Below are 27,708 nucleotides of genomic sequence, written 5' to 3'. Positions count from 1 at the left end.
AACATCCAAAACTAATTTCCCTAAACTATTGGGGAATATTTAAGTAATAATTGTGGAGATAGATGACTAAAATTGTATAAGGCAGGCTAAAAAACAAAGACTGGAGAAAAACATGTTTTAGTCAAAGTACCAGCTAAAATTTAAGACCAATAAAAATAAAGAATTTTTAATACCTCAAAATTCATATGTGCAATTTTAGACTATTTAAGACTTTCCGAGGATCTGCAGGAACCCTGTAACATGCAGAATTGCTCATTTGTTAACATCAAAACGCTATTTTCTCCAAAGTGTAACAAGCCATGATGTTAAATATCAATTTATTGGATTTCAACGCACATTGATTGAGACAGAGGGAACTCTTGGCCTTGAATTGTATCTTCTATGTACCAAAATGCTTTCAAATCTAAGTGGGGCTAAGAGGTTCTTTTATTTAGGTGTTGTTATTGTGATATCAAAAAATGAATACAATGTTATGGTGTATTCTTCCTTGCAGGTGTGTGTCTTTCCTTCCTCCATACTGTGTCTTTTTTGAGAGAGAGATATGTCAAAAACTGGAAAATTCACATCATTTAATTTTTTCAGCAATAAAATAAGATTAAGGATTGTACACAAACCTCTATATTTCATCCCCCCACACATTCTATTTTAAATATTTTCTCCTGATTGAAGAAACAGAGTGATTATTTCAGTAAAGCAAATGAACTAACAAAAACCTCTGCAAGGGGACTTTGTAAAACTATGCAGCTTGAATTAAAAAATAGAAAGTGCAGTGTGGACTCGTCAAAGCCCAAGTGGAAATGAAGCGCTGTGTGCATGTGTGAGTTAGTAATGTTTTAACAACATTAAATTTGAGCCTGGGGACACTGTCAGCTTTAGAGGGGGAGAGCTGCACTAAGTCTGAATGAAAGCGTGCTGAGAAGAGAAGATTACAGAGGGAGGGATTAAAGAAGGGAAGCCCACTTGAAAGTCCTCAAACTTTACATAATATGTAGCTGTGACATTTGTCATCATCCCCCAAAAGAAACACAAATATAATTCTGTCTAAATGTGTTGATAGCTTGAAGCAGAGTGAGCTATCTTAGTAAGAATCAGTAAATGCCAACAGTCTGATTCATCGTCTACATGCTATGTTAACAGACTGTTAGCTGCAGACTTCTGCTGTCTCTCAGAGACAAAGGGAAGACAACATAACAATAGCAAGAAGGACTGTGGATAAATAAGTTTAAAATGGAACATAACACAACAATGCATACATTTGTTTCGATCATAAGCTATTGTGTTGTCATGCAACTGAATTTCTTTACTGCAAACATGGAAAACTCTTCACCAACAGCTGTTAAAACACAGAATCTTTGTAGGAGTACTAAAACCAAAATTACCAAAATTAAATACCCTGCATTTGAAAAGCTCATTTTTAAGCTCCATGCTGAGGGGAAAGGGCCTATCAGAGTGGAGAAATCATGGTCAGACTGAACAAGATTGTCCTCCAGGATTTTTCTATATTTTGCTGCATTCATTTTACCTTCAACCTGTACAAGCCTTCCAGGGCCGGCTGCCAAGAAGCATCCCCATAGCATGATGCTGCCACCACCGTGCTTCACAATGTGGATGGTGTGTTTGTAGTGATGTGTAGTGTTTGGTTTTGGCTAAACATAGCATCTTGTTTGATGGCCAAAAAGCATAATTTTGGTCTCATCAGACCAAAGAACTTTCTTCCACTTGACCATGGAGTCTCCCACATGCCTTTTGGCAAACTCTGATGGAGATTTAATTTGAGTTTTCTTCATCAGTGGCTTTCTCTTTGCCAGTATCCAAAAAGCTGTGACTGGTGAAGAACTTGGGCAACAGTTGTTGAATGCAGAGTTTTCCCATTTCCCCTCCATTTCTTGGTGATGGATTTAACTGAACTTCAGGGGATGTTCATTGTCTTGGAATTTTTTTTGCATCCATCCTCTAACTTATACTTTTCCTTTACCTTTTCTATGAGTTGCTTTGAGTGTTCTTTTGTCATCATGGTGTAATGGTAGCAAGGAATACTGATTAATCAGTGACTGGACCTTCAAGACGCAGGTGTCTTTATACTGCCATCACCCGAGACACATTCACTGCACTCAGGTGATCCCCACTTCACTATTTGTGAGACAACTAGCACCAATTGACCTCTGTTGCATTAGATCAGTCACTTTCAAGGGGTGAAAATTTATGTAATCACTTATTTTACATTACACATTTTTACTTAAAGTGTATTACTTTGTAGAAATCTGTTTTACTTTGACGTCAACGAGGTATTTTTTGTTTTGGGTTTTTTTTTGGGTCAAAACAGCCACAATATATGGAACATAACTGATGCTGAATCCTGATTTCACCAGATGAGAGTGTTTGGAATTAAGATAATGAATGAGATAGGAAAAAAACACTTCAGTTGATGTCATTGGACCTCAATGTTTTTCTGTTTTAGTGAAGTTCTATTTGCTTGAAAAGAGGCAGGAGCCACAACAAATCATTTTTGTTAAATCCAATTTTTTAATCTACAACTATTTCATTTCATATTACTCCAGTAGCCATAGCTCATACATTGTTTTTACATCATGTTTTTGACTTATCAGTTAAAAATGTTTTAAATAATCAGAGTCAAAACATCCCGATACCTCCCCAATGTGTGGTTGAGTTTCAAATCTTTAATTAGGAAGGGGTTTATCATTTGGAAGTCTGGAAGTAAGAATCCAATAGGAACTTGCAGTTAAAGTCAGACTAAAGTAAGTGAAGTAAGAAGCATAACATTTCAAGTAACACAGAGCAAACCTAAAAATTGCACCTTTAAAAATTTGCTTAGTTCTTTTCTATCACAATCAGTTTGTGCTGACATACCTGTTCCAGCTCCTTCTCTCTGCTCTGACTCTCTTCTTTCAGTGTTTGGTAATCCTTATTTGACTTCTCCAAATTCTGCTCCAATTCTGACAAAAAATGTATTTATAACAACTGTGAGCGTCGTGTCAAAAGAGAAAAGAAAAAGATCACTCATGCTGAGGAGCGGTAGATAAGTTTACCTTGCATTGTCTTTGCTGTCTTCTTGCTCTCCTCCTCGGCTGTCTCGAGCTTTTGTCTCTGAAAAGGAGAAACATCAGTGTGACTTGGAGCTAATCACTTACATAGTAACATTCCTGTACCTTTAGCTAACCCGAGAATAATGACCAGGCACAGAAAACATGCAAGGTTTGGGGATAAAATGCCTCTCTTAATGAAGCCAATTTCAGGATGCCCACGAGCAAAACAATTAAAACAAAACAAAAAAAAATGACTGGGTAAACCTACGATTGGACTCTCATGGAGATGCACTTCATTACAGAAATATGCTTGCAGTTTTTACATGTCTGCGTTGTGTTTGGAAAGGCCTCCTGGGGTTCTAGAAAAGTCATGACGACATTATTACAAAGACCCAAAAGCATTTCTATGGAGCTCCTAGAGCCAGAACTAAAAGAAGATAATCGTGTTTGTGATCAACAGGACATTTCTAACTTTAAATAGAAGATAAAAAACAAAAAAGTTTAACAAATCACCTGGTTTAAGCTTTTAAAATGTGCTTAGTTGATTAAATCACTCCTATTTTATCCTTCCTCTTTTAGACCTGTGTCTTCTAAAATCATTAACAACAGTTCATGATGATGACACTTGGCAAAAAAGAAAATAATAATTTTGACTCAAGAGTCCAAATGCAGCTTTTTTTGTGCTATCAAATCTTACAATGAGTTTTAGCTTTTGGCTAATTAAAGTCAAGGTCAGACTACATGTTCCAAGCAAGTTTATAGGCAGATAGCCAGGGACCCATCTGCCCTGAAAAATCTACTGTTTCATCCCAACTAGTAAATGCTAATAAAGGCCACGTCTGAGACCCCTGGCTTTCACATTTTGTTTTGTCATGTAAGTGAAGCTGACCAATGAGACCACAGAGGGCTCTGCTTGTGCAAAAGTCACAGATGTAAACAAACCAAATGGCAAAGTGAAAGAAGAGGGAAGGAGTTGGCGCTGAGGAAAAGTTTGTAGAGCTTAAGCAACAATGCATATCATAGATGGACAACCACGACAGGCTGGAAAAGGAGAAATGATGGCGGGAAATAGAAATACTTCAGCAACCCAGTGAGTGACTGCTGTTAGCGGGGTGTAACGGTACACGCGGTTCACGACTCAGAATGGGTTTGTTTCATCGATTAAAAAAAGGAACATATAGTCCCAGATTTATAATTCTAGAATTCACTCTCTTACTATTGTTTTTATTTAGCTACCATAAGCACAGCTTATACTTTGTCTCATGGTGTTATTTAGAACTATCAGTGATATTTGGCACAGCTGTGATGTACTAAACATGAGACAAAAAATATGCAAACAAAAAATATGCAAATAATAAAAACAACACAGAAAACAACCTAATTACTCCTGATTTAAAATTTTAAAATAAATAAATGTAAAATGCAAATCAAAATACGTGCATATTGAAGGAATGCATCATATTTATGATTAATGCAGAGTGCAGTCACTATTGTTAGTAAAAAGCTGGTTTATTGTTTAGTTGTGTACACCAGCGAAGGACAATTGACTGGCTAATTTAAACACAGGATGGCACGTTACAATGGAGTCCAAGCAGAGTGCTTAAAATACATTCTTGTAGTTGGTTTTCTCTACCTATACGTGTCCATGGGCAGTCACAGCATTGGTAACATCCTCGACCCTCCCAGCTTTTGCATCCAGAGGTTTTTCATAATCAGTGCAGAGATGAGGAGGAGAAAAGGCCAGTGGGTCTCGCTTCTAACCTTCCTTTTTCAGGTGGTTTGTTTAGCTGGCTTTCTCCTCGTCTTTGCTGGTTGTTACCCACGCCAATGAAATCGGCAAGGGGTTATGTAAAGGGTTCTATATCTTTGTTTGTTTGTTTGTATGTGTACAAGATAACTCCAGAACGGAAAGTCGGATCTTCACCAAACTTTCAGGAAATGTTGGGATAGTGACAGGGAAGAATCGATTAGATTTTGGTGATGATCCGCGCACCCGTTCAGTTTTTCTCGGACTTTGGCATTTTGAACACCATAGTAGTCAATGGCAGCGTCACTTCCTCGGTGGCGCTGCTTAGGCGTAGGTCTGCCGCCTCAGACGGCCATTCTAGTTAAATAGTAGTTTGCAAACACCAGCACTACTGCCACCCAGATTGGCAGGGGAAAACTCATATTTCTTTCATTTTTTTTCTTTTTCAATAGTTTGCCACGTGACCACGTGCACCGAACCGTGATTCCTGAGCCATAACTGCTCGGGACAAACAACAAAAACCGCTAAACCCTTAGCTGCTAGCATTAGCTTTAAGCTAGCTAATCATTCAGCATAATATTTTACAAACAAATACACTATAGCAACAGCAAATAAAGTTTCTCTGTTTACAGTTTTCTTTCAGAGTGTTGCTTATATCAGATCTGACACAGTGAAAATCGTAACAAACAAAGAAAATCATGTAGTGTGACCTTGGCTTAACACAGTTTAAACATCAGGTACTGCATTAAACTAAATTAGTTTTCATCTTATACTGCTGGCTGAAGTTCTCAGTCTCTGTTAGGGGATTTGTGTCTCAGTCATCTCCACTATCAATGGTGTACCACAGGGCTTTGTACCTGCAGCTGCTGTTCTCTCTTAATTTGCTGCCCCTTGAATGGATATAAACAGTTTATATTTAGCACTATTAAGCATTTGTTTGAGGCAAAAAGAACTCCTCCATAAGCAAATAAGTGTAATTTCCAAGAACATCTACTTAAAAAATGCCTGTTCCAACTGCCACTTGTAGCTCAGGTTGAAATATTCCAGTTACAGGGATGGAGCATGCAACTTTTCAGTAATCAGAACAACAATTAAACCTTCTAATGACATAAAAATGAGTCTGTAAATACTTAGGGTATCATAATCAGTGGTTAATCAGTCTAGAGGCTCAACCTAACTGACTTTAAGAGTCATTTCCCCATCCAGCTCATCATTTGACTTTATGCCAACAGAGCTGAGTTTAGTCAGGATTAAAGTGCGACCCTAACAGCAAAGAGTAAACTGCACCGAAAAACTCTATCTGTAAGTACAGGGACTAATTGCACATAATTCATCAAGCTTATGCGGCTGCTATCCATTCTTAGTGAACTGTTAGTTTCATCTTTTTCTCACTAGTTCAGTCAGCTGCTGATCCAGGTTGCTTTTATCTTGCTGCAGAGAGTGAAGCTCTTTTTGTTTGCTCTCCACGTCAACGCTCAGCTCACTGATCTGTTGAGGAAACAGAGTATACAACGTACATCTGAGAAGAGTCATAAATTATACATTAACCAAGTAGCTCAAACAAACACACAAAGATGGGCTTCTGTTTAATTACGGAGCTGAAAAAAGGCTGTATGGTAAATACATGTACAAATTACACCACCTCTTGTAGCTTTACATCGTCCTATAAACTGTATGATTAGGACTATAATGACTAATCAATTTTACAAGCAGTAAGTATCGAGTAACTGTTGTCAGGGCTTAGCAAAACTCAAGTGCTTCAAAGTTTCTCTCCAAACCTTTTTCTCCTGAGACTGTGCCTGGGCCTTCAGGCTGCTGATCTGCTGCTGGGACAGAGATGCTGCGTCCTCCTTCTGCTGGGACGCCCGCAGCCTGAGCTGGAGGTCTGCCACCTCCCTTTCCAGCTCCATGATCCTGGAGCGCTCAGACACTGTGGCCACCTGCAGAAAAGCGTGTAGAGAGAAAGGAATGAAGGCAAAGAGGATATCGGAGCGCTGACAGAGGAGAAGAATTAACCTGGTCTTTATGTTGGGATAAGAACAAGCAACCTAATCAAAACAACAAATCTACTTGTTTTACTTTTTAAACATGTGACAAGAATTTTTCTGGCATAATTGAGTTCTTCAGATCATAATTTTACCATACAGCAGTAACTACATCTTTGCCTAAGTAATCTGCTTTTGTAGTGCTTAACTTTATTGTTAAAATAGAGCAAAATTTGTAAAATATCCTTACTAAAGCAAAGAAAATCAGTCTTAAAATTACTATTGCATTGTCAAATTGTTCATAACTCATTAAAAAATGTCTTGCTTCCCCATAACATAAAATATTAAGTGTTGGACATATGAGGTCCCCTTGGGTACAAATTTCAACATGGATAATGAAGTGTATTTCATCGTATTATATCACTCCTCCTATCACTTAGATTTTAACAGGCGAAATGTGATTTTTTAAAAACAATATCTAGTTCATAAGTATGGAAACGCTTTGGGAAAACAGCTAGCATTTTTTCACAAACTACTTTAATCTGCTAAGTGGGCCTGAGCGAAGATTTTCCAAAATATGACTTTTTAAGACACAGCATTTCTAAACAGTCTGTCCTGTGCTCAACCAGCCTGAGGACAGCAGCAGAGGAAGTTCAAGCGAAATTTTTTTTTATTTTCTCAAAATCTAGATTTTCCACCTTTAAGATTTAAATTGATTTATCCCCTCCAGTCCTACAAAGTAGGAGAAAACAGTCCAACCACCAAGAGGTAAAGAGGGACTGGTCAAAGTTTCAATCTTCAGGTTAAAGGATAAAGGATGAAGTGTTTGTACATTTTTCTTACTGTCAACAAAGACCATGAAAAGACCAAAACCAGCTATAAATGCATCTTCTTACAAGCATTACACAAGTAACAGTCTGATTTTTTTAAAATTCTCTATTCTATTGTGCTCTAAAATTATGAAAAACACACCTCCCTTCTAAGGTTGTCAAAAACTCTAGACATTAAAGTACCTATGAAAAGCATTTGCCCCCTGGGTGCTTTACCCTTTTACTATTTTGAGAAAAAAATCACAAAATAAACATTTATTGCAGGGAAAATTAATGACTACATACATATTCACCCCCTTAAAGTCATTATTTTGTAGATGCACCTCTGAGTCTGTGTGGATAGGTCTCAAACAGGCTTGCACATCTGGACACTGCAATTTTACTCCATTCTTCTGTGCAAAACTGCTCAAGCTCTGTCAGGTTGAACAGGAATGTTAAATATACATTTTTAGTATGAAGCAATGACTTTGAGGCAAAATGCCCCAAGTAGAGAAACAAAATGTACAGGAAGACAAATTAGTTCATCCCTGGTTTTGGTCTTTTCCTGAGATTTTCTGTTGAAGAAAAATGAAGGCTGACATCTTCAAAAGCAAAAGCAAGGGTCTATCTTGAAGAAAAAGCTTCATGCAAACATGCAGAACTTTCAGAGATAGACCTGAGTTATTAGAAAAGCTCAAGACCAGTGAAAAGTAAATATGCTGCTTTACTGGTGCATATCATTGACTAAACCAAGTGGTAGTGGCTCCCTCAGCGTATTCAGTGCATCATTATTAAACCCAGTGGGGGAAAGCATATCACTCAGCCCCGCTGTAGGACAGGGACTGACAGCATTACCCTAGTGTCCTCTAAATCCCTCTGGAGTTTTTCTGCTTTGGTCTTTTCAAAGAGCAGGCTCTGCTCGAGCTCCTTTATGTGGGCATGCTCCAGCCTGGTCTGCGTCTGTTAGTAAGAGAGAGCAGGAAGAGAAGGAGAACAAACAGCATTGCAACACTGACATGCCAGCTTTGTGCCACGAACAGAAAAAGACTTAAAGAGGAGGCCAGTGAGTAAGAAAGCTGTGTATCAGCTGCTTGTGGACAAAGGAGGAGATTTCTCTGAGGAATTCTGGAGTTAATTATTCCGATAATCTCATCCTGACTCACAGAAACTTGTATTTCTCTTTTGATTACGCTTGTTTGCTTGTAATCCAGGGTTTAAAGGGAGCTAATTCAGGCTGCAATTCCTCTGAAGAAGGACAGAGATGCAGACAAGAGAGGAAGATGAAGGGGTATAAAAAGACTGAAGGCGAAGTGAAAAGATAAAAACAGCTTTCAAGAGGAGAAGCGCGGATGAAAGAAGGCGATATGATGGTAATGCAAGTGCTGCAGATGGTTGGAAAAATCATGAAGTAGGGGTGAGGGAATTCAGAACAAATGAATAAATAAAAGGAGCAGGAGAGGATGGTGTCAGGGCAGGAAAGCAAAGGAACAATTCAGTAAGTGCATGAAAAGAGAAAAACTTGAAGACAGGATGATTGATTTAATCATCAGCTCTTATTCTTTGGTAGAAAATTCAGAGCAGTTATGCACTTTGGTGAACATATCTAACCTTTTCAAATTCAGTTAAGGTGGCAGAGCATGTAAAAGCAAAAACTCAAATACAGAAGTGTTTGAGAGCAATTATATTGGGGTTTTACAAATACTAAAGCCAGGCTCAGACTACAGATGTCTGGTTGCATCAGGTGTATCATCCCTGGTTTAAACATCATGATTCTGTCCCTGATTCTCAAAGATTTTCAAAGTTTTGGAGGGAAATTTTAAAGACACAGTGCATGTGTTGAACGTGTGTCTGTCTATAGCTGCAAATCCTCAACTTTGGAATTGAGTTGACAGCCATAATGACCCAGAGCAATTGGAGCAGAAGATACCGGAGGAGGAAGATATGTTAAATCTGCTGTCAAGCATCATAATTCCTATCTTTGTTGGTTTTACTGCAAAGGACCAAAGAAAAAACTAAGATAGCTAACTTCTTGCAGACGTCCTGCCACCATGTGTAGACATTTTTTTTTCCTGTAGCATCTGAAGTTTGGAGACCACACAGACTTGTCTTGGATTTTAGTATTTTTTACCATATGATCACTTTTAAAGGATCGATCATTAAATGCAAACCAGATCAACTATAACATTTAAAATGCCATTTTAATAACCTCAGTAATTCATTCATTTATTTGAATGGTTGCGCCACCTAAAATTTTAGGATTTGATATGCCAGAATATGAAAATGTATTTAAACAACATAGGTTTCATAGAACAAATTGATAAATGTCATGAACTTTTTTTTTTTTTTTCTTTTTCAAAAAGAAATTGCAGATCTGGACAAAAAATATGCATGTTTTGTCACTGACCCATACAGATGTATAGAAGAAAACTTGATAAAAGTAAAAAAGTTGAAAAAAGGGGGAAAGATAGAATTTATAATTATATTGATAATGTAAGGGAATCTGGTACTCCAAAATGGGGAAGAGAGAGAAAGAAGAGAAAAAGTAATCAAATATCCATTTTAGAGAACCAGTTATCATTGTATCTGGTATTTACACACTTCTGTGCTATCTTAATTGCATATGCATGAAAGCTGGTGGCTTTAAAGGTGCAAAAAGAGGGGTTTACTATATTTTCTCTTAAACATCTGCACATAAGAGCCTAAAATATATCACACACAAAGGCTGCTAAACAAAGGTGTGCATGTTAAAGAAAAATACTTCAGGACTTAGTCTGATACTGGAAGCATAATAACATTATAGAAAACTGGAGTATTTATTCATGCCTTTATTTTGATAGTCTTGGGCTTTGGCACAATTTGGCATGTGTAAAGACAGGAAGGTAAGTTCAGGGCAGCAGGCGTCAAGGAGGGTGAATAATTTTTTTTTACCAGGAACTCAAGAGATTACGACTAAGACTACAAGGATGCCAATATTCATTAATTAAACTGTATTTTTGCCTAGACATTTGTTTAATCCTGCATACAATCCAGTCTCCCTGTGCCCTGTGGCAGATTTTGATTTTATATTTGTATTTTGATAAGTTCACGGGGTCAAATCTCCACTTAAGTTGGAATTTAAGTAATAGAAAAGATAATTTATGTAAACATGCAGTTCCAGGTATAATGTGTTTTCTGTGCTTTCACAGCATTTTAATGAAGTCAGATTATGCTGAAGTTAGCTTCAGCTACCCTCAGATAAATCATTGCCTAATATAGTGGCAGAAAAAATAAAAAGTTTGGATTCATATTTTTAATAATTTGGGATTTCAGAGGAACACAAGCATTGTGCAAAACAGCAGATAGCTAGAAATTTAGATTTACAGCTAATATGTACTTCAAAATATTTATTCCAGCACCTAAAATTTGCTTTTGCAATGAGCAACAGAGTTATCTCTTACAGTATGTTTCTGTCGCATTGTGTATGAATTTTGAATACTGCAGGATATTATAGAGACTAATGTGTCCCACACAAGATGTCAAAAAAGCAGGCACTTTTTAAGGCAGCATGCTGCAGTGATTCTTTGCAGAAAAGCAAAAGGGTAAATAATTCTGAATAAGAAAAGTCATCTGCTCTGTGGTGAAAAGTTGAGGTGAGATTTTAACTGTCAGCTCTATTCTCTGTCAAAAGCAGTATGCTAGCTAACATTAGCTTTAGGGGTTTCAGTGTTTTAAGTAGCTCTGTGTGTCTCCATCTCCATTTTAAACACACTTATTTCAGCTCTTGAGAATCATTTGGGTAGACCTGATTAGCCTACAGTCTTTAAGAGGAATTGACAGCAGATCTAGCGATCCTTATATTACCAGATATCCTGGGTTAGCATCTATACAGACCAAAGGTGCAAAAGCAGATCTTCCTCATATTGTTAGGGGGGGTGAATCAGGGACAAACTGCCCCAAACTTCTGTAGTCTGGCCCTGGCATAACTTTAATGAAAGCTCAATCTTCTATGCATTTAGTTTTTCAATTATTCAAACATGAATTCATTAAAGCATGGGCCTGACATGTGGGAGGTAAATAGCTGCAGTGAGTGAGGGGAATATGTTTAATTGAGGAGCAGATTACATAACACAAGTTACCTCCAGGTCTCCTTTGGTGATGCACGCTTCTTCCACACGAAACTGCAGATCCTCCACTTTCCTGTCAAACAGAGACAATTAAAAAGTTTACATTCAGAGTATCTGTACGGTTCAAAGTAAGAGGGGGAACGCAGCAGAATGCACTGACAAGTACTGTATTACAACAGATGTTTGGTCCTTCTGTGGGACTTTTAGTTTACAAGAGTATTTCTGCTGTATTGCTGCTTAATGCTTCTTCTGTTCATCTTGGACTGAAACGTTGATTTATTTTATCTTGGAATATTGATCCTAAAAGTTCAAATTAACTAGCAAGTAGAGATGCAAATGCGTAATTTACTTAACAACTTAAGACATAGTGTACTCTGATATTTAATGCGAGGCAAGTTTCTTATAGAGTGCTTTTCATACATAAAGCATTTGATAGCATTTAACAGATTTTTAAAACTGCATTGATGAAATTATTACATTTCAATAAATGACTTTAAAGACATAACAAACTACAATGTTAAAAACAAAACATAAAACTATCCTTAAATTGTGCATTCTGCTCTGAGCACCTTAAGGATGTGTTGTGCAGTGCTGTCGAACCCATTCATTGTCTAAGTGTTGCTCAACACGGTAGACTAATCTGGGCCACGCTGAGTTGGGGTTGTGCATGCCGCTTGTGTGCTGTGCAGAAGTAAAAAAAAAAACTTGGATGCAGAGCTCTGTAACAACAACTTAAATAGGTTTGTAATGACACATCCAACAGGAAGGATGATTGGATCACAACAACGACGATGGAGGAGAAATCGTCTTGGCAGTGTCCCACTCTCCTGAGCTAAGACTGACCAGAGCCTCGACCTACAAGAAAGCTCAAATTTGGAAAGAAACTTCGGACTGTTTGCGCTTACCAGGTGTGCTTTAAAAGGTGGCAGAAATAGTTTTTTTTTCCTATTTTCATAAAAAATGTTGGCTTAAACTAAAAATAGAGCCATTGTTTTTTCATATCATATGCAGGCTTACATGTCTCTCCTCGTTCTGCTTTCCTCCTCAGCAGAAGAAATTCTAGGGCTCTATTTGAACAAGTGAAAGATAATTTGTGCAACCAAAACATCTAACAAAAAATATCTACTTATTCAGATACTTCTACTTCATGATTATCTTTTCAGTCACCTTGCCCCTTGATTCAACTTGTGCATGTGCTCTCCTGTATGTAAAAACCTCCACAGCGAGCGGGACCCACGTTGCTTCCCCATTTGAGAGCCCCATAACGATGCTATAGTGATCTGAAGTCTCTGACAGTAGAGTCTTAGCTTCCCCATGGACTCAGCTTCACCTGCTGGTCTTGCCTAATCGAAATAGATTCTGTTTAGCAATCCACCTAAGAATGCCATCCTGAGGATTAAGACACAGTTTGCTCAGTCTGTGTCAGGTACAGCCCTAAGCTTCCCCAGAAACCCCCCACTGGGCTGCTGTTGAGGTGAAATCCACTGAGTTTTTACACCTCAACAAATCAATATATCAGTAGAATAGCCAAATATATAGGGTGCAGGATTTTTGCCTTAAACTATGCTCTATAAAGCATGGACACCAGTTTCTGAAGAGGTTTTTTGAAGCCAAACATCATACATATAAAAAAAAAGGAGTCAAGGCTCCTGTCACCTGTCAGACAAATCAGCCACACCTCTAAATAGGTCTAATAAATATAAAAAAACACTGTACAATTTGAACAGCATAGAAATAAGCTAGAGACCATTATCATGTTTAGTTAAAGGCTGGGAACATCATTTTATTTTTACTGTAAAGATAGACATTGTAAGGGCACTGGTAGCCAAGAGGTTATGTCTGTGAGCCAGAGGCTAATGTCCTCCTAACGAGCAGCCCTGTTTCAAATTCAGTCTGTGGTTCCTTGCCATATGTCATTCCCCACTCACTCTCTCCCATGTCTATCTCTATCCAGTATATACCATCTAACAGTGTCATCATATGCAGGATAAAAAACAAACTCCCACCTCTTCTCCTCCTCCAGCTGGTTGAGCAGCTCCACTTTGTCTCGGTCAGCTGCCTCCACCAGTGAACGCAGCTGATCCAGCTTGGCCTCCATCTCCATAGTATACTGTAGCAGTAATAATAATAACAACACATAAAGAAGCTCCATTCACAAACATTTAGGCACTTTTCCTATTGAAGAAGTTACCTTCAAATGCAGCTAAATCTAAATATGGCTACTATTTCTGTACAGCCAGTCAGAAAAGGCTTCTAACTTAAGGTTAATTTGAGATCCTGAATCATTTGTATGACAATGTGAGATAAAGTCCTCCCTCGTCATGTTGATCAAAATGTTTTCTTATTTTAACTTTTTAGATGAAGTTTATTTCTAGGGCAAATTTAAGGCAGCTAGTTGGACAAAGTGTCTTACAAAAAGACTCTAAAAAACATAAAGAGAAACCAACCAACACAAAAAGACAACTGCAGAAAAAACAAAAGCTCAAAAGATTAGTGGGCTGAAAAAGGCAGAGGAATAAAAGCGGTTTCAGCCTAGATTTTAAAGAGGGATGGGGGGAGAACACTCAAGTGAGATTTTTGACATCGGTCACTGTGTATATTCATAGAAAATATAATCTGATGCATTTTTAAAGCTTGCTGTTGGACCATGACCACTGAGAATTAGCATGATGAGGAATGCCTCAATCTACTAGGTCGGGCATTAAATGATATTTTATGCATGAGTCGCTGTGTGCAGAAGACAGGCTCTGATGTTTTCATACCATATACAGACCCTCTTTTTCTTTTTGCAGTTTTCTGTTGCAGCCTGATGCTACAATCACTTGAATTTATTTTTTCTCTCATAATCTACACTCAGTACTCCATCATGACAAAGTGAAACAGAATTTTAGAGACTTCTTAGCAAGAGAGGTGACCAAGAACCCAATGGTCATTCTGACTGAGCTCCAGAGATTCTGCGTGAAAGATGGGACAAAGTTCCAGAAGGACAAACATCACTGCAGCCCTGTATGGGCTCAAGGCAGAGTGGTTAGATGGAAGCCTCTCCTCACTGCATAAACATGAAAATATGAAAGCCCGCTTAGAGTTTGCGGGAAAAAAAAAAAAAAAGCACCTGAATGACTCTCAGGCTGTGAGAAATATGATTCTCTGGTCAGATGAAATGAAGATTGAACTGCTTGGCCTCAATTGTAAACGTTATGTCTGGAGGAAACCAGGCACTGTTCATCATCTGCCCAATACCATCCCAACAGAAAAGCAGAGAAGTGGCAGCATCATGCTGTGGGGTGGTTCTCAGTGGCAGGGACTGGGAGACTGGTCAGGGTTGAAGGACAAGCTGAAGTGAGCAAAATACAGAGATACCCTCAATGAAAACCTCTGACTGGGCGGAAGGTTCATCTTCCAACATGATAACGACCTTAAGCACACAGCAAACACAACACAGGAGTGGCTTAGGGACAACTCTGTGAATGTTCTAGAGTTGCCCAGCCAGAGCCCTGACTTGAACCCTATCCAATATCTCTGAAGAGACTTTTAGAGGCTGAAATTGCTGCCCAAGGGGCTTCATTTATGTACTTGTTAAAGGGTCTAAATACTTAAATCAATGCAATATTTTTTTTCCATACATTTGCCAAAAATTTCAAAAAATCTGTTTTCACTTTGTCATTACGGGGACTAAGTGAAAATAACATAACATTGTGAAAGGTGAAGGGGGTCTGAAAATTTTCTGGAACTTTATATAAAATTATTTGAACAAAAAAGAGATAAAAGTATTTTGTTTATGACTGTCTGTGTAGTATATAACATTTTCCCCTAGGTTTCTGAATGCAGATAACAACAACAACAACACATGTACAAGTATTTTACCTGATCACGTCCCTTCCTCAGCTGCAGCAGCTCCTGCTGCACCTCTCCCGCCTGACTTGTTGCCTTTGCCACCTCACATCTCTCCAGGTCTCTCTCTGCCAGCAGCTGCTCAATGTGCTGCTGCTTCTCCTTCAGAGCCTCCTGCAGCGCCGTGGTGCCAGAGATCTTACGAGCGTACCGAGCAGACGTCTCTGTCAACTGAAAAAACAGGGAGGAAAACCTTCATATTTCATCTAATGCCTTTTTGAGGTCCTGGAGCTGGAGATCCTTTGACTACGAGGTAAATCAAAGTGTGAAATCAGTTTATCAAAATCACAGATCTAAAGAAGGAGAAAAGATGAAATATAATAAATAAATGCAGTAGAGTTTTACCAGTCCGGCTCGGCTGGGCTTGCCGCTGATGGAGGAGGTAGCAGAGCTGAGCGAGCTCATGGAGGAGGCACTCGGGCTCCTCTTCAGTGTGGACCTCCTTCTCGAGCCCTTGGTCTTGGTCGGCGTGGTGCAGGGGAAGCCAATACGTGTTACCTTGTGAACCGGAGCAAACAGGCCATACCTGGGCAGGCACTGGAAGTATCTGAGAGGGAAACAGGTGGCACCGACTGAAAACTCTTCTGGTTTCAGAACTATGTCTTCATAGGTTACTGTGCTATTGTGTTAAAACAGATGTAATACAAACTTCTTTGTCAGCGTTGTTTACCTGGTCCCTGCTACTGCTCCGTCATTCTTGCCCAGTGGTTCATCCAGTTCAACTCCACACCATTCCCCCTTTGCAAAGTCTGTCTCTCCCAGAAACCGAACCACTCCTGCTTTTGTACCACCAACCTGAATAAACACACACACAAAAACACTGAATTATTATTGATTTACTGAGACATTTTTTCCTCCTCATAATAAAACCCTTCACTCTGTTCATAAGGCTTTCTGTGGCTGTGAAAGAATTCACCACCAATCCAATATTTATGGTATGATTCAACTTATAAACAATTCAGATTTGTATGTTTGAAGAACTCACATATTTCTGTCACTTAAATTAAACAGACAAGTTGTCTTTTTTAAATCCAAAGTAATTATTGTTAAACTATTGTCTGTTGTATCATCTTGAATATTGTGTCTTGAAGAATAGTTGTGACAATAAGGATAAATTGGGATCCAATTAAAAAAAAAAACACATTAGCTAGTGTATTATTAAAGAAGTTATCTTTTCCATACTTAAAGGGAGTGCCAATTAAGCTTAGTTGTTGGAGCAGGCATCCATATGCTGAGGCCATAGTCTCTCTGGGCATGTTCGGTACATGTCTTACCCCATCTTCTCTCCCCATACTTTCTGTCTCTCTTTAGCTGTCCTATCAAATAAAGGCAAAAGGCCCAAAAATAATCTTTAACAAGGTACATTTGACCAAACAGAAGCTGGGTCGTAATTGATATCTGGCAGTTCAGTTTACATTACTTTTGGTACCCTCTGTAAACAGAGCGATACTTCTTGAACCAGTGCCGGGCGATTAATTGAGTCTCAGTTCTGTTTATAATCTCTGACGACCATAAAGCAAGGTAATCAAGACTAAATAAGTGCCACATGCCCTAATGCCCTCGTTTTGTGTAAATAGATCACACGCATCCTCGTTCATGAACAAGATTTTCCTTGACAAACACTTTGGGGCCAGACACACTAAAATAAGTAAACATAAAGGTCTTCCTGCCATATATTTTTTAAAATATTTCTATTTTCTTCCAAAAATACATTTGACTGATGTGACCCATGGCTGGCAGTTGATGGTCGCTGCTTTACAGCAATGGCTAGTGCCTGTAGCGTGGTGCATTAAACGTTCATTTTTTTGTTCACAGTTGAATAGTTTCAGTCATGAGCGACACCATGATCATTTTCCTGAGATCAATATAATATCTTCAACCTCTGCTGCAAGGTTTGAAAATTAGCCAGTAAAATGAAGTGATTCATATATTCTATTGACTTGCATTAATTATAATTTAATTAAGTACACATCTCTTCAACCTTTCCTGTATAGAATCCGTCTTTATGATATCTAAAATGACAAGAAATTGTAATATTCTGTATTACAAAGCTGTGGCTGCTGATCCAGGAAGCACAGTGATTCACTGAGTCATAGTCATTTGAAATTCATGTACATAAAGAGTAGTTAGTAATCGTGTTAATTAATCATGACCTACATATCAATCAAAATAATTGTGATTATGATTTGTGCCATAATCAAGCAGCTGTATCTTACACCATATCCTAACAACGTGTGAGTGTCAGACACTGTGCATTATGGCATCGGATAGCTTTGCATCATGCCCCATCACATTTGCACACTCGCTGTCTAGGCTGCGTCTGTTAAATATTAATGTGTGACCTGTGATATAAATTCTAGATCTTTGATTTTGATGGTTGAGAAACAGAAGTGCTGAGCTTTATATCATAATGGTGTGCTGACCAGGTCTGCTTCTGTGTTGACACAAGTCAGAGCACAACATTTGAATCATTAATATGGATATCATAAATGCACCATTGACTCCCCTTTAAAAAAAAAAAAGCTTTGCAAGTGAGAAATGTGAAAGAAATCTTCCTGTAGGACACTTCAGGCTCCTTGTCAGTTTCACTGATTACTTTCTTTTTGTTCATGTCACCTTGAGAGACTTATAGGAAAATAGGAAAAGGTTGGCGGGATAAAAATGGCATGTCACACTGCGCTCAATCACTCCAATGCTGTTAGGGCACTGCAATAGGAATCAGTGTAATCAAGCTGATTTTGTTGTTGATACTCACTTATGTTGCACCCTGTCAGGGCAAGCTTTTATCTTTTTGCTATTTTGTAAAATACTTATGGAAGAAGTCTTTGTAATTAATCACTTCTTCTGACACATGACTCCTGGCAGCAGTTTCAGACATAAAACACAACAGTATTTGGGCTGATTTAAGTTTTGAAGGTCATAAAAAAAGCATCAGTGTTAATTTTCAGTTTGTTTTAACCAGCTAAGCTAACTCTTTGTTGAAGCTTTAAGAGGTCATTTAAAAGCAATTATGATCTAGTTAAAGAATATAGAAGATAAAATAGTGACAACAATAAGCATAGACTGTACTTTTAGGTATCATTGGTTCAAAAACAGAGCTTCTTACCAGCACACGGTCTCCTAGCCTCAGCTCCCTCTTGTTCTTCTTCATTGACTCTGTGTCTGAGAGATTCGACACTGACTCACTGGACTGAATGTGCATTCGTTGAAGTGCAGTCTTGATGCCACTACCCAGAGCTAAACAACATCAAAAACATTAATGTAGATATAAGAAATAAAACTGATGAATAGAAATCTTAAAAAACACCAGAGGTGTTCAGGTTTACCAGGTGGGACAGGGCCTGCAGGTGCAGCCTCACTGGCTACAGGTGCAGTAGCTCCCGGTGCTGGACTGGCCTGGCCTCCGTTTGCTTCCTTTTCAGGCAGAGGCGTCTTGGAGAGCTTTGAAGGCCGTGTGAAAATCCCCCTTCCATCTTCACACTGAAAGTACCGGACCCCAGCCACAGAGCCATCATTCTTCCCAATAGGCTCGTCTAGCACGATCCCCGCCCACTGCCCAGGAGCAAACTGTGTGCCCCCGATAAACTGTACATAGCCTGGCTTGTTGCCGTTGACCCAGACCCGCTCCCCGATCTGAAAGTTGTCCTGGGTCGGGGAGGTGACAGTGCCAGGGGATTTCTCAGGAGGGACTGGCTTCTGTGTACCTGAAATTACATTATACATGACAGGTAAAAGCTGGTTTCCAGATGTGTGGTTAACATCTGATGTTTACCATGGAGACACCAAATTTATGTCTGAAAATGTTACTCACAACCACTTCTGTCTGTTTTTTACACATCAAAGTATATTTTCACTGCTTTTATTACTAACTTAAGCATGTTACTGTCTGTTTTTTCTCTGTCCCAATGTAAAACAATGACAGCAAAAGAATAATATACAAAGGTCAAAGTTTAACTGCGTGTATTTGATGATAACTGATGACTGGAGCAGTTTAGTAACAGGGTCTAAGTCTCTGGAGTCAACACATAATTACAACATGGACCCTCAGTGTCAACATTTGAGAGATTCAACATAAATCAAGAGAGCACAACAGTTTTATAGGTTTTACGTGACTAAAATGCAAAAACAAGCCAAGTAAATGGTAAAAAGAAAGAGTAATTCCCTAACACAGTATCATAAAATCAAAAATCAATCAAATCAAATAACACTTTTCCTGTACAGATTTGAATTTTGCAGATGTTGCCTTTGGTACAGAGATGCATCAATGGTAGCTAAACAGCAATTTTTGGTAAAAAGAAAGAGTAATTCCCTAACACAGTATCATAAAATCAACTTTAACAACATAACAGTATTTTTTCAGTCTATTCAACAATGCCTTACCAGACGATGGAGATGTCTTTCCCGGAACCCCAGTTGGACGGGCTATCTTTGTGGGGGGTTTGAGCCCGCTGACCTTGCCTGTTGTGCTCATGGCTCCAGGTTTGTCACCTCTGGGTGTCTGGCCTGATCAGGGTGGGGGTCTGGGCCTTCCCCACCACTCCATAAAAGAAGGCAGCTGCAAAACCAAACAATTTTGGTGAATAAATCAAAGCATATAACACATTTCTGGTGAACTAGTACATAATAAACAAACAAATCCATGAACAGCATCAGGGCTGAGAAAAATCACTGATGAGGCAACATCTTCATCCATACTTCTACCATAAAAACAATGAGTATTTTAAGCCTTGAAGTTGGTTTTATTGTCCAACAAATTGCAAATTACATTGAAATATTGTCAATGCACAGCTTCAACCAAAAGAGGTTTGACATTTTTGCTTGAAAATTGACTGACACCATGACAGACACAGGCATGTCTGTTACTGCAAGTCCAAGTCAAGTCTCTTATTGCAATCCATGCCAAGTCTCAAGTCTTATAGGGCAGCTCTTAGTTAAAGTTAAGTCTCTCATGGTCTCCCATGGTACAAGGTTTGAAAATGGTTTGAAAAATAATCAGAAAATGCCTAAAGCAGATAAACAAATGTTCTAGAGAAAAGGAAAGTATGACATATTTGCTATCCTGGTCCATTTCTAGTTAGAAGAGAGTAATATCAGCAGTGTGTGGGCACTTGAAAAGCAACACATGCACCCAGTTTGATCAGCTGAGTGCTAAAACTGAAATTTCTCAGGCTGCACAGTTCAGCAAGTGTTGATGTTGCCACTCCAAGAATCAATCATATATTAGCTGGGGACAAGACTTGTTTCCTAGGTATCAAAGAAAACAGATGTCTGCCAGATCAAAGAGCAGTTGAATTTGTTGGAACAGACTGTCTGGTTTTTGCATGAATATTAAATGGTAGGGAAAAACAAAAAAGTGATGAAAAATCAAAGACTGGCTGGAAACATTACTTTTAAAATCCCCTCCTATTATATGATTTGAGCAATTTTTGGTTTAAAAAGGAAAGGTACACTGAAACATCCAATACTATCAAATCGTAACACTGCACTGTCCTAATTCAATAATCTTTCTTTTATATTTTAATTTTCATTTTTTATTTCTAATTCAATAATCTTGATGAATAGATAGATGAATAAATAATCCAAAAAGCAACTTTGTCTAAATAAAGCAATAAACCACGATAGATCATCGTCTCCATCCAGGCTGTAACCACAACAATATTTCCTATCTCCTTCTGTATTCCACAACCATCCGTTTATTACCACGCTATTTGTCATCACCCATCTAATAAAAATAACATCAGCTGACCTTTTGCCTTGTGTACACTGATGTTACAAAGTCAAATGCCCTTGATTTTGTGGTGTTTATTTAATCAAATCACGTATTTCCTCTAGTGTAAGATGCCATTTACTCTGAACAATGAGCTCAGTGTTTTTTTTCCTGCAGGTCCTGTAGGTGTCGAGGAGCAGCTCGACTATTTTATTCATAAAACAGATGATTCACTCTTAGAGTAAGTAGGTCAGGACAGACATTTTGTTTCACAGAGTAAAGGCTTCCCCACATCTCACTCTCAGTAACAGCCTGCTGTATGTACATGACTAATCAGTTACATCTTCAAAGTCATGTGCTTTAATGTACATGGTTTATATGTGTTTTCAGTAATAAAAAATTCTTGACTTCTTTCATAATATTTTCACAATTACATCGTTGCTATCCTTAAATTGTCTGATACATTTTTGTACCGATATGCATGAACATAATAACTCTTTGCTTATTTTTAGGTACATCTGCCTTGATCCCTTTCCTTAATCACTTTTGTGTTTTACCAATAATCACAAACACAAAAACAAAAGAGGCTCATTTCGCAGTCAGTAACTCCAAATTAGAGTCTCAGAGCGAAGCATCTGTTTTCATGAAAAATAAATACCCAAAACGATTGAAAAACCTCAGAGGATGCTGAACAAAACTCACAGCTTTTCTAGAAAAACGCTAAAATCCTTGATGTCTTTTCTACCATTTAAATAAAACAATACTCATCTGCTGCTTTATTAGAGAGATTCAGTTCCATTTCTTAAGAAGCTATCCAGATTTCTACCCACATACCTGTAAAGAACACGTCTTTGCTCATTTTGAAAGACACTTTGTATGAAACTGTGGTAATAAACATCATTTGAATATTTCTACAAGAGAATTAAAGACATCATTTAAAATTGGTTTGGATAAAAGCCATCTGCTGCCTCTATTACTGCATTTCAACCCAAAGTATAGGAATATTTTAATCAAGGTAATGTTTTTCAGAGCAATTAGCTACTTTTGAGAAGTAAGATCCAAGAACAACATATAAGTTAGAAAACTTATTTTCTAAACAAAGCCCTCTCAACTTTTCATCAACAGGATGTTCTTCTTACTCAGCAGGAAAGGAAGTATCCAGAACATTTAGTTCCAGGAATGCTGAACCAAGAACAATTTTGTTGATATAGGCTCTTACAAACTAAATTTAGACACTTGTTTCATCAAAGGTTACTGGTTCCTGATTTTAAAGGTTTACTGTGGACTAAAGCTATCACAATACAAGCTTGTTTTAAACATTGACATGATAATACCAAAAAATCAAATGGTTTTGTTGACTGTGTTGGTAACATGACATCAAAAATAGGGGTCTGAGGTCCTCAATATTCGTAGAGCTGCACTGGTTGTTAAAATAAGGCCCAGTGCCAATACTGATGTTTAAAATAACTATTTAGCCAAAGAGCAATTAGGGTGTCAATGTTTTTCATCCCTTCATTTGGTGTAACAGTCCCACAAAGCTAACATTTTCTCTCATGTTTGACCATGTGACTTCTTCTGCCCTGTCAAAAAAATTCTCTTCAGCATCTAGTTATATCAGATATCAGCAAAATTAACTGATTAGACACCACGGACAAACTATGACTCCTGATAGCTGTTCATACTCAGTGATTTCTTGTTGCCAATGTATGTGCATGGGTGAAAGAGTTTGACTACATTTTTGGTTGAAGTCATTCCTAATCTCTGCCCCATCTTATGAAAAAGATGCTTTTGTGGTTGCCAGGAATGCACAATATAGGACTGTTGAATCTCAATAAGCTTATATTTACAAATTAATTTTATTCCACACCAATATTGATCCAAATATATAGGCTAAATGTAAATCAGACCTAAAAAATGATGCTCATTTATGCACTCAGTAATAGGTTGGAGCTCCTTTAGCACAAATTACGGCATCTATGTGATGTGGCATGGAGGTAATTAGTCTGAGGCACTGTTGGGGTGTTATGAAGCCCAGGTTGCTCTGATAGCAGCTTTCAGCTTGTCTGTATGTTTAGTCTGGTGTCTTTCATCTTCCTTTATGATATTTTCCTCAGAGATTTTCTGCGGGGTTCAGGTCAGGCAAGTCAGCTGACCAATCAAACACAGTAATACTATGGTTAGCAAACTAGTTTCTGGTAGTTTTGGCTTCACTGTGTGCAGGGGCCAAGTCCTGCTGGAAAGGAACTCAGTATCTCCATAAAGCTTCTCAGCAGATAGAAGCATGAAGGTCTCCAAAATCTCCTGGTAGACGGCAGGCAGCGTTGACTCTGGACTTGATAAAGACCTGTGAACCAACAGCAGCAGATGACATGGCACCTCAAACCATCACTGACTGAGGAAACTGACACCACTGGACTTCTTTGCCTCTCTGATCTTCCTTCAGACTCTGGGACCTTGATATCTGAATGAAAACCAAAAATTGACTTTCATCTGAAAACAGGACTTTGGACCACTGAGACCACAATGGTCCGGTTCTTTTACTCCTTAGCCCAGGTGAGACCCTTACAATGTTGTCCGTGGTTCAGGAGTGGACACGACACTTGTAGCCCATCTCCTGGACCTGTCTGTGGCTCTTGATCCACTGTCTAAAACTCTGTCCAGCCCTTGTGAATCTCCCCTAAGTTCTTAAATTTGCTTTGTTTGACAGTCCTCTGAAGGCTGAGCTCATCCCTGTTGCTTGTGCTCCATTTATTACCACGCTTTTCCCCTCCTGTAAACTTTCCATGAACATGCTTTAATACAGCATGCTGAGAACAGCCTGCCCTTTCAGCAGTGGTCTTCTGCGGCTTAGGGTGTCAATGACTGTCTTCTGGACATTCGCTAAGTCAGCATTCTTCCCTGATTGTGGGGATGAATTAACTCTTACATGATACTCAGATTTTTAGATGCTCCAGTAGGCTGATATTTAAAGCTGATATATCAGTTGTAAATAGCTGCAGAAATATTCATATCTCCTGATACAGATAATTTACTTTTAGCTCATTTCTGCTAATATCAATATCATGCCACTGGCAATAATATCAAACATCTTCAGTGGTTTCTGTACTGTTTTATACTACTACCAAAGACTGCATGGTTTCAAAGCAGCTGGTATCAAAAAAGACTAGAAAACACTATCAAACAGTCGAGAAAATGTTGGCAGCCTTACTGTACAGTGCTTTAAGAGATATTTTAGTTGCATGCATGTTATCATTGCAGGTAATATTATGGCAGATACTCCACTGAGATTAAAAAGTAACCTCAGCACTTACAGACAGTTACTAAAAAACAATATTTTGAGGCTTGGGGGGAGCTTCTCTGTCTTGATGGCTATTTTCTAACTCATTTGTGAATGTCAGCATGGAATAAATAAGCTTTTGCTATTGACCATTCCCATGCAATGATCAGGTAACTGAAGCCCTGTCCTCTCTGTTGTAATATTACCTCGACGCTGCTCCCTCCGCCCAGCCGGTGCTGCCAGACCAAAACAACAAGCACACCCAGAGCTGTCAAACCTCATCCCGGGGCTCCACAGCCTCTGCTAGCATACCAGACTACCCACTTCTTTGTTTTCAGCCTCACACAGGCAGTCTCGCCTTAAGTAAATCAACCATGAATATATAATAAGTCATTGTTGCAGATCATGACACAGGTCGTGTTGTTTGTGTCTGGGCTGGGCTCATTTTACTTGCTGCATCTCTGGAGCCAGCAACTTAAATTGCTACAGCACTTTTTCCTTAACACTATAAACATTAACTTTCACAGTGTCGAGTTAACTTGATAAACCCTGCTATCTTGTAATGTTAAACATTTCATTTAACTTGTTTTGTTGATTTATATCTTCTATTACAGAGGCTTGGTCCCTGCTGGAATGCGCTCCTTGAAGCTAGCTAGCCTTAGATTAGCATAAACTAGTTGATAATTTAAGACGCAGCACGCTGGTGAGATGGTAATAAAGCAAAATAAGAGCGGACAAAGGTGGAAATATTGTCTGTTAAAGCTTACTTGTTGTCTCTTGGTGAATTGGGTCTCAGTTAGAGATGCCGTGGGTGAGTAGGTGCAGCGTACCTCGCACCGTTACATGTTTTTCCAACGGCTCTTCTTTCCCAGCCCCAGCCCATGACGTCACCTTGGGAACAGACGCTGCCTTCACGGGACGAACGTCAGCTCTGTTCACATGAAATCCCACGTTTGTGTGCAATGAACAAACAATGAAACAGCACGAAAGTAGTGCATATGCATTTATAAAATGGTTATTTTGATATTTAGTTTATTTGAAGGAAAAAAACTCACAATGAAGTTGTTGGAGAGAGCGAAAAATATCCTCTTGACTTTACAAAGAAAGCTTCACACTTTTTTAACTCAAGGATAGCATAGTTTCAAGTTTTATCGACAGTTCGCCGACAGCACTGAGATCAACTGAACATCTAGTTGCTTCAACTATGCACCATTGATCACACTGTAAGGATGAAATCATTAGCCTCCTATGAAAATTTGAGTTTTTCCCAAGCATTGCTCAACTACTGTTGAACAGAGCATTGCTTTTAAACACAGCATTTCCAAATATCCTAGTCTCATTTTGAATGCTAACATTGTTTTATTTTACACCTAAAAAAAAACTATTTCACAAAAAACAAAAACTATAAGGGTCAAAATCATTAGCCCCCTTCAGAACTGACCTTTTGTTGAGCCATAGCACAAACCACTGTTGTGCAAAGATGTCCTTTATGTTTGTAATGCCCAAAGCTTGTAAAACCAGGCTAAAACTGAGGGTAATCTTCCCATTTACACACAGTATAAAAACTTCAGTAAGGGTCTGAGCTGTCACTGGAGGAAGCATCATGGCAAAAACAAATCAGTTTAGACTTGAGAAGAAGAACTGAAATATGAAAAGCTATCACAACAATTTTAAGTATCAAAAACTGGAGTGAGAAGGATCAAGAAATTCAAAGAGAGCCACGCCATAAGGAAGAAGCCTGGCAGAGGTAGGAAGAGAAAGATTTCAAAGTCTCTGGAAAGAAAATTAGTGAGAGATGTGTCTAAAGACCCCAGAACAACTGCCAAGACACTAGAGAAGGACATAGACAAGTCAGGAATTGTAGTCTCAAAGAAGACAATCTCTTGAGCCCTGCACAGGAATAGAGCAAGAAAAAGTCCACAGGCCATCAGATCTGGAGAAGCTTGAGAGATTTGCCAAAAAAGAAATGGATGAGATTCCTCAGGTGATGTGTCTGAGATTTGCTGAAAACTGCAACATAAAACTGCAGGCTGTTATCCAGCAAAAAGGGACACAACTGTCAATTAGCATCATGTTGGGGGCTAATAATTTAGACCCTGGTTGGTTTTAGTAAAATAATGTAGTTTCTGTGTGCAATGTAAAATAACGTAAGGATCCAAAATAAAACTAGGATGTTTGGAAAAGCTGGGTTTAAAATTCCCTGCTGTATTTAACAGCATTTGGAGAATACTTTAAAATAAACTGAAATTTTCAAAGTGAGGAAAATAATTTCATCCTCATTCGTAAGTATTAGTTTAATGTGTGGCAGGTAATCAGAGTTTGCCGTAACAAGAAGTCGTAATAGAGTATTTAAATCATTACCAATTACTTTACCAAGAAAGTAAAGAGGAACATTTACACATCTGTATTTCTAGCTAGAAACTGCCAATTGTCAAAGCATTTGAAGTAAATATAACGCTTGCATTGCTAATGTTTTCTATGTTAAACCCAACCACACCTAAGTGGCAACACCTGTTTCCACTTGTTAATAATAATGACATACTACAACATTATAATGACTTTGATTCTGAATTTATGGGACATTTAACTGGTGAGTATTCAAAGAAAAGGCCGTTTTTATCAGAGGTGGAAAGTAGCTAATTACATTTACTCAAAGTACTGTAATTGAGTAGTTTTCAGGGTACTTGTACTTTTTGAATACAATTTTAGTTTAGTAAGTTGACCAGAGTAACTGTGCTTTACTTAAATTAAATTTGTACATCTTCTACCCCATTCTCTCACACAGCAGCACATAACGAGTAAAAAACCTGATCAGAGATTCAAATTCTCATGTTACCATTAAGAAAAGTTCCTGTTTTACTGTATGACTCCTCAGTTGCAACTTAAGCTGAGCAGTTAATAGAAATTTAGATTAAATCACAATGTGTTCCACTGCAATTCTCAAATTGCAGAAGTTGCAATGTTTCTTTGACCTAAAATTTGTCAAAATATCAGTTTAATTTTTTCTTTGCTGCAGAGATGTTATGCTCTACATATCTTGCAAATGTTGAATCAGTTTTTCTCTTGAATAGTTTGCAATAAAATCCTTTAAAAAATGAGAATGACAAAAATAATCGTTCCCTTCAATATAATTCACATTACATCT

General features: G+C 38.3%; 1 protein-coding gene across 2 annotated transcripts in view; it reads right to left on the bottom strand.

Moving 5' to 3' along the window:
- clip1b (CAP-GLY domain containing linker protein 1b) overlaps positions 1-25,435 on the bottom strand; it is a 65,638-nt gene extending 40,203 nt beyond the window's left edge. The window contains exons 1-14 of one of the 2 annotated variants that reach the window (XM_041810564.1): positions 25,331-25,435; positions 19,960-20,134; positions 18,906-19,283; positions 18,686-18,816; positions 16,250-16,374; positions 15,925-16,126; positions 15,553-15,750; positions 13,695-13,798; positions 11,701-11,761; positions 8,441-8,545; positions 6,570-6,731; positions 6,184-6,279; positions 3,048-3,105; positions 2,869-2,954 (exon numbers count right to left, since the gene is read on the bottom strand). In XM_041810564.1, coding sequence (XP_041666498.1) covers positions 2,869-2,954; positions 3,048-3,105; positions 6,184-6,279; positions 6,570-6,731; positions 8,441-8,545; positions 11,701-11,761; positions 13,695-13,798; positions 15,553-15,750; positions 15,925-16,126; positions 16,250-16,374; positions 18,686-18,816; positions 18,906-19,283; positions 19,960-20,050 — 1,797 coding nt within the window. In that variant the 5' untranslated portion in view covers positions 20,051-20,134; positions 25,331-25,435. The remainder of the gene's footprint in view (positions 1-2,868; positions 2,955-3,047; positions 3,106-6,183; positions 6,280-6,569; positions 6,732-8,440; positions 8,546-11,700; positions 11,762-13,694; positions 13,799-15,552; positions 15,751-15,924; positions 16,127-16,249; positions 16,375-18,685; positions 18,817-18,905; positions 19,284-19,959; positions 20,135-25,330) is intronic. The other variant, XM_041810565.1, reaches the window with a different exon arrangement.
- Positions 25,436-27,708: the final 2,273 nt, after the last annotated feature.

This window comes from Cheilinus undulatus, linkage group 17 (genome assembly GCF_018320785.1).
Source record: "Cheilinus undulatus linkage group 17, ASM1832078v1, whole genome shotgun sequence".
NCBI lineage: Eukaryota > Metazoa > Chordata > Actinopteri > Labriformes > Labridae > Cheilinus > Cheilinus undulatus.
The sequence above is the reverse complement of the archived record's forward strand: the minus strand, read 5'-3'. Positions and strand labels throughout refer to the sequence as shown.